Genomic DNA, 7,717 nt, shown 5'->3' with positions numbered 1-7,717 from the left:
GAATTATTATTGATGCACAAAGACGAGGAGTCAGTTCACATCAGATGTAAAGGAGATGAGATGTGTTTCATTTTGATGTTTAATGTCTTCAGCATCAAAAAACCTTTATTTTATACTTTGCAAAGTTACAGTTCAGACAAATGTTTGAAGTGAAAAGAGAAGCAGAGTGAACTCAACAGGAGTCAGTGAGAAGTTGAAGCTGCTGCAGGAAACTCCGTCGTCTCGTGTGCAGCGGCCGGACGCTCCCTGTTTCTCAGGATGTGGATCAGAGCGAGTCCACAGCAGTAAACCAGACTCTTCACCATCAGCAGCGTGTAGAGCAGACACAGCAGCTTCACCTGCCGCTCAGACCAGGCCCAGGCCGCTGGAGCCGTCTGTGCTGGAGCCGTCTGTGCTGGAGCCGTCGGTGCTGGAGCCGTCTGTGCTGGAGCCGTCTGTGCTGGGCGTCTGTGCTGGAGCCGTGGTGCTGGAGAGTCGGTGCTGGAGCCGTCGGTGCTGGAGCCGTCGGTGCTGGAGTCGTCTGTGCTGGAGCCGTCGGTGCTGGAGCCGTCTGTGCTGGAGTCGTCGGTGCTGGAGTCGTCTGTGCTGGAGCCGTCGGTGCTGGAGGCGTCTGTGCTGGAGGCGTCTGTGCTGGAGCCGTCTGTGCTGGAGGCGTCTGTGCTGGAGTCGTCGGTGCTGGAGCCGTCGGTGCTGGAGCCGTCTGTGCTGGAGCCGTCGGTGCTGGAGCCGTCTGTGCTGGAGGCGTCGGTGCTGGAGTCGTCTGTGCTGGAGTCGTCTGTGCTGGAGTCGTCTGTGCTGGAGTCGTCTGTGCTGGAGTCGTCGGTGCTGGAGCCGTCTGTGCTGGAGCCGTCTGTGCTGGAGCCGTCGGTGCTGGAGTCGTCTGTGCTGGAGCCGTCGGTGCTGGAGTCGTCTGTGCTGGGGCGTCGGTGCTGGAGCCGTCTGTGCTGGAGCCGTCTGGGCTGGAGCCGTCTGTGCTGGAGTCGTCTGTGCTGGAGTCGTCTGTGATGGAGTCGTCTGTGCTGGAGTCGTCTGTGCTGGAGTCGTCGGTGCTGGAGTCGTCAGTACTTGAGTCATCGGTGCTGGAGTCGTCGGTGCTGGAGTCGTCTGTGCTGGAGTCGTCAGTATTTGAGTCGTCTGTGCTGGAGTCGTCGGTGCTGGAGTCGTCTGTGCTGGAGTCGTCTGTGCTGGAGTTCGGTGCTGGAAGTGCACAAACCTCTGAAAGAATTCAAGAAGTCGGGCTCAGTCTCCACATGAGTTTTTCAGAGCTTGGTCTTTTAGTTTGAAGGCAGAACTTAGCTCATCTTATCTTTCATGTTCAGATTTTATAATGCTTTCACTCAAAACCCCACATTCACTCTCAGACTGACCCTGCTTGTGCTCAGATATTTAGTTGCTTGTGCTCAGATATTTAGTTGCTTGTGCTCAGATATTTAGTTGCTTGTGCTCAGATATTTAGTTGCTTGCACTCAGATATTTTGTGGCTATGACAGCTCCAGCTTCAGCTTCTCCTCGTGTTCACGTTGCTTCTGTGCACGTGAAACTTCTGCTCTCAGATTGTTATTTGCAACAAATCTGTCAAAATTTCCCGACCAATAGAATTCCAGGTGTAATATTGACAAATGAAATTGTCCCGTCCTCGTTGTAAGTGCGTTAGTGTCCACATCTGTGAGCGTGCCGGACGGGCGGCTAATTTAACCAGGTTCACGTACGCAGGCCCTCCGCGGCTTCATGACGACACCGGCTTCCTGTCAGAAGTGAAGCTGAAGCTGAGATCCTGGTTTTGGCCTCAGTTTGAGCACAAGCAGAGGCTATTTGAGTGCAAGTGCAGGGGTTTGAACGAAAGCTTTACAAAATGTGAAATCAATAAGTCCTGCTCTCAAAGTGAAAGTCCACGCTCTGGAATAAAGACACAGACACATGAAGCTCACCACAGTCACCAAACCTCCTTCACCTTGCTCTGCCGGGGCCTCCACTGTGACATCCTCATGCCTGACGTGGCAGCTGTATGTGTACGTGTAGGAAGCGTCCCGGTCGACCACCATGATGGAGGCGGTGCGTCCTTCCTCTCTGAGCTCCAGCTGCTCTCCCTCTGCAGGGGACGGCTTCTCACCCTCCCTCTGTCTTGTCCAGGAGAACTGGACCAGAGGAGGAGACATGTTCGAGGCCACACACAGCAGGGAGCTCTTCCTGTCCAGGGCGTCTTTGGATGCTGCCGGGTACACGCTCACCACGGGCTTCACCACCGGCGTATCTGACGTTTGACAACACACATGCACATGAACAGCAGCTCTGCACTTCACAGTCTGATCCTGGAAACAGCTCATCGATACTTCACAGATAGATTCAGCTGCTGCACGGCATCGTTATACATCACATGTATCATCAGAGCGACAGTCACAGCCTTTCAACTTCATTTCATCATAGATTCATATATTTATCACTATTTCTATCATATTGTCAATGTGTGTACATGTTCTATCATTTAAAATACAATGAAAGATATCAATATTACAGGATTGTGTTGCTAATACACACAAAACATTAATGGTCACATCATTTGTTGTTTATTACAAAGTGTGAAGGTGTAACTATCTTTTATACTGAGACAGATATATACGATTTGTTTATACGTATTCATATATACGTATACAAATATCTATTTTATGTCGGTTGAGTACTAAATATTTATAATTGCATGATGATGTATTTACACTGAAATGTTCCCTCATAACTTCTAACAAATTCTACATCAAACCAAATATAAGTTGTGGTACAAGAAATATTTAAGTCATATTAAGAATATTATCATAAGACAAATATTTGGGATATAATGAAAAAACATTTGTCTATTGACAAACCTATTTATCTTTAATTTATTCCAAATATATTTCTCATTATTGTTTATACACAAAAATCCACATTCACCATTAAAGGGCAATTGCATTCATCAGAACAACATCTTTAACGTTAAATACTAAATGTATTTCCCGTGAGTTAGTAAAATATATAGATTGATATATATCAGCAGGCATTATATTAAAAACATAAATATCAGTCTGGTATTTTTAAGCAACTTTCATAATTATTTAAGTCGATTTTATGTTATTGTGAAAATGCTGATTTAATTTAAAATATTCATCCTGAGACGACAACTTAGTTAATTTATCTTATTTTTGAAACAGAAAGTTGAGCAAACGTTGGAGGTGTAAGAAGGAGAACGAGTCCGTCTCAAAGCGCTCGGGGCAGAAGGTTCCACGGACGCTCGTGAAGCAGTGAATTTATTTCAGGAGCGAGGAAAGAAAACTCCGATTCCTTCTGCAGCAGCTGAAGAGAATCCAGAAAACGTTTTAGACTTTTTAGACTCTGAACAAACCTGAAGCAGAAAAAGAGGATTTGTCTGATGTGCAGCGACATTTCACTGTCACACGTTTGTTCATTTCAGAAAGTCTGTAAGAGGAAGTTTGTCCTAACGAGGAAAAATCAAACATGGTTCAAACTCTTTTCATCACATTTTCAACAGTGGAACCAGTGAAGGGAAAGAAAAGTGTTTCTTACCAGTTACGAACAATTTGGTTCCTGAGCCGAAGATTAACATCCACAGTGAAAGAGACTCAGACAAAAACCGTCTGAGCTCAACGGTGTTTCTCTCATGTTCACGCCAGCACAACATTCATGTTCCCCTCAGGATGAACCGCACTAACTCTGATGAGCCTCGGACTTTTCATGTAGCGCCACCATCAGGTCAAACTTTGATTTTGTCCAATACTTTCAGAACTCAGCTGGTCTTTGTGTTTAGTGATTATAAGCAAATATTAGCAGGTTCGGTTTATTGGCGGGTAAAGGGTATACGATGTCATGATGATGTCATGATGATGTCATAAAATGACATCATAAAGTGTAGCGACCAATAAGATGACAGACGCAGCTTATCAGGATTAACCAATCGTTTGTCATCATGTGCTATAACTGACGCTGAGTTCATTATGAAACATCATTACTACGATATAAAACGTTAGCGTTGTTGCTCCTGATGATTTTCACGTTTCACACGATTTCATGAATTTAGTAACTTTTCTCTTCTTCTTGTTTCAGATTGTCCGTCCCAGTCTTGTGAACACGATATCTCACAAACACCTTGACGGAGTTTCTTCAAATCTGCTACAAACCTTCACTTGGACTCAGGGACGACCTGATTAGAACCTGGTGGTCAAAGGTCAAAGGTCAAGGTCACTGTGGCCTCACAGAACATGTGTTTGTCCTCTTTAACACGTTTCCATCAAGCATGTCTTTAGAGAGTTTCTTCATATTTGAACCAGTTATCACTTGGACTCAAAGATTCAATTATTAGACTCCAGAGGTCAAAGGTCCCAGTGACCTCATATTAATGTGAGTGTCCCATGTCCCAGCTGGAGGGACTGAAACTGCCCTGGTTGGTGGAGGACTACGACCACAGCTCAGTGACTCTAGTTCTTCTTTGTCCTCTCCTTTTCCACCTGAGCCCCGAACGTTAGCGCTTCTTTCTTCTGGATCAGCAAAGTGTTGGTGTGAGGGTTGAACTGTCAGAGTTCTGTTCCAGGCCCGATTCCTCTGGCCGTCCAAACAGAAAGAACCAGTTGGAGACGAGACGCCTGCTCTGATTGGGCCTTTAAAGGGCGGCGATGGAAAAGGTTTGTCTGTGGAACGACAGCAAACCTGAGGAAACGTCGCTGAACGTATGAGTCTTTAGAATAGAAAGGTGGAGAACAGCTGTCGGATGGAGGTGAGACATGTGACGCTGTGGTTTACTTCTCTCTTCCACTGATCCTCATGCTGGTTTTTGTTCAGGCTGCACACATCATTTCTCACTGTGGGTTCCAGACTTCCAACAGGCGCAGTAGTACGTGGCTGCATGAGAGGGTTTAACTTTCTATATCTTCAACTCCCAGCTGTTCTGTTCTCTCTCAGCTGTGAAGTCGTCTTTCTGAGGATGATTGTTATCTGGATAAATAGAACCATCCCTTGTTCTAATATAAAGAATCTGTCTGAATGTTCCTTTGTCTTCCTTCTGAAACCAGTATATGTAGTCACACTGATCAGTTCCTCCACAGCTGAACGAGGCCCGGTCACCAACTCTCCTGGTCAAAGACAACTGGTCCTGAGTCGGCCCTGCTGCCATGGCAACCAGCGCTGTAGACAGACAGATGGACGGAGGTGAGAGTGGCGGTGAGGTGGAGCGTGTTAGCCCCTGATTGGCTGGAAACACTCACCTGAACACAGGCAGCACAGAGCAGCCGCTGGGAGGAGAAGCATGTTGTGCAGGGTGTTTCCTCGGGTGAACCTGAGGAGAAGTGGCGCTCTAACGAGGACGAGGTCAGATGGGTCCTCGAACCTCCCATCAGCCCCTGCGGCCCACAGAGGAGGCGGAAGCTGGTTCAGCTGAAGCTGTCGTGTGGTTTTCTGATGAGGGGGAGTTTGTAAAGAGGAAACCAAAATAATAAACTGAGTTCAGCAGTGAAACGATCATGACGGGAACGTTATGAAACTTCAGTCTCTGACACGCTGCTCGTGTTGAAGCTTCAAATGTCTGCTGTTGAAAACAAGATGGAGCTGGATGTGTATAAGTGTGTATGTATTTATAAATGTATATATTTCATCTTCATAGTCTTTTAAATTCACTCGTTTACGATGTTTAGATTAAAGATTAAACAAAGGAAACTGAACGTGCCTCAGAACATGACGGGAGTTATATCAGTTCACATAGTTATCATCATATCGTTGTTGTAGTTTATTATTATTGTATCATTATAATTATAAAGTGTCATAGTAGTTAAACGTCATCAGTTAGTTGCAGTCAGGATTATAACTTGTCCTTTGCTGCCCTCTAGTGTCTGGTACGACATTCAGTTACTGCTGTTAATAATAATGATACTGCTGCCCTCTAGTGTCCAACTCCTCACTGGAAAATAACTTTAGAAATCAAACTTAGCACATGTTCCCAGAGTGGAATGTTAGTTATCTCGTCCAATGGGAAAATCTAAAATAATATCAAACAACTTTTCTGCTTTTTACTAGTTTGAAAGATTTTTTATATTTTTACACAACTTCTCACCATGATGAGCAGAATCCTTTTACTTCTATGTGTATAACACATACCAATTATATGTTGCCTCTTATTGTGAAATCTACTTATTTATATACGTGTCCAAAGAGAAACTGTCTAAATGAAATGGAATCCATGAAATCACTGAACAAGAGTCACTGGAGCCGTTTTCCTCCTGAAAGTCCACAAACCTCCGTGTTCATGTTCAGTCTCTGTCTTTTCAGGGACGATCACAGAAACACTCAAGTTCTAATACAAGTGCTCTTTCAACGTGACACATTTCTCATTGTGTCATTCCAGTTTTCTCCTGATGTTCAGATTTCCACTCGACCGCGATGAAAGATCAAATACTTCTTATTCACCATTTGCAGAGTTTGATCTCACACATCGATCATTAAACTTCCTCAGCAGATCCAGTGTGTTTGGATTTATTCCAAATGAAGTCAGTTTTCTGTGAAGTGAACGAGTCTGAGGACAGCTCAGAGACACTGAGGACAGCTCAGAGACACTGAGGACGATGGACAGTTTCTGCAGCTGATCCAGTGAAGGTCAAAGGTCAGAACTGTCGTGTTCTTTTATCCTTAGGTAGAGAGAAGAGTCGGTCTTGGTTCAAAAAGTATTTATTTAGAAGCAATGAAAAGCTACTACATAGCTATGGGCACTCAACGTACAGCCCCAGGCCGCCTAATACCGCCGGGGAAGTCAAGAGTCGCCCCGAACGGACGACAGGTGCAATATTTATAATAATAGGTAGAACTTCATTGGTCAATAACGAGGGGGAGTCACGTGGCTAGTGCACAGGCTGGTCCCAGCCTCAAGGCACTGGAATCCGCCAATGATGAGGAGCTGCTCCCAGTTTCGTCCCTCCTCTGACCGCTGCTGGGCAAATCTTCACATTCTGACAGTTTGGTTTGGTGTTTTAAAGGGGACATATCATGCAAATTTCACTTTGTTAGTGCTTCTACAGGTTAATGTGGGTATCTGACTCATGTCTACCAACCCAAACACTCTGGGGAAAAAACACTCACGCGTTTTGTTATAGTTCCTCTAAGTCAGAAACGTCATGCTTGAGCGACTCGATTGCGCTTCCTGGGTTTTGTGTCGTAACAAGGAACTGGAAGTCTCCCTACATGGTCTCAGAACCTAGTGGCAGCTGCTTGAATTCTTTCTAAGGGTAGGTCACAGTTTCTTAAGAAAACAGTGCATTCATGTATGTGTGATGTTTGAATAAAGCTGATGGAGTTTAGGCTGTAATATAGTAAGTTAGGTATGAGAACAAGTTAAAGTACAGTGTATTGTCTGCCACAGATGTACAGTCTTCTCAAACAGGCATTATCAGACAGGTGCGAGACTGAACTGCGATGTGACGCACACACACACACACACACACACACACACACACACACACACACACAACACACACAACACACACACACACAACAACCAACTTCAAGATTAAAACCAGCCAGCAACGGCTACTAACAGTCACTATGTGAAGGCCACACATTCTCCCACATATTCAGCCCAAACTGCCCTGCCCCCCTTTAACATACTGCATTTGTTTAGAGTTCAGTTTCATTGCCATCTTCACAGACACACACACATTAATTCTTTCTGTTAAGGTACAAACATGGTGCT

The 7,717-nt window shown here is 45.1% G+C and overlaps 1 protein-coding gene across 1 annotated transcript; it reads right to left on the bottom strand.

Annotated features, from left to right (window-relative positions):
• Positions 1-334: 334 nt before the first annotated feature.
• LOC118117494 (flocculation protein FLO11-like) lies at positions 335-5,489 on the bottom strand. The gene is made up of 4 exons (XM_047341894.1): positions 5,247-5,489; positions 3,556-5,166; positions 1,952-2,251; positions 335-1,215 (listed from the first exon to the last, which is right to left on the bottom strand). Exons 2-4 carry the CDS (start codon positions 3,668-3,670, stop codon positions 335-337), a joined length of 1,296 nt encoding a protein of 431 aa, XP_047197850.1. The 5' UTR covers positions 3,671-5,166; positions 5,247-5,489.
• Positions 5,490-7,717: the final 2,228 nt, after the last annotated feature.

Source organism: Hippoglossus stenolepis, chromosome 11 (assembly GCF_022539355.2).
Source record: "Hippoglossus stenolepis isolate QCI-W04-F060 chromosome 11, HSTE1.2, whole genome shotgun sequence".
Classification (NCBI taxonomy): domain Eukaryota; kingdom Metazoa; phylum Chordata; class Actinopteri; order Pleuronectiformes; family Pleuronectidae; genus Hippoglossus; species Hippoglossus stenolepis.
Note: the sequence above shows the minus strand (reverse complement) of the source record. Positions and strands in the feature narration are given on the sequence as shown.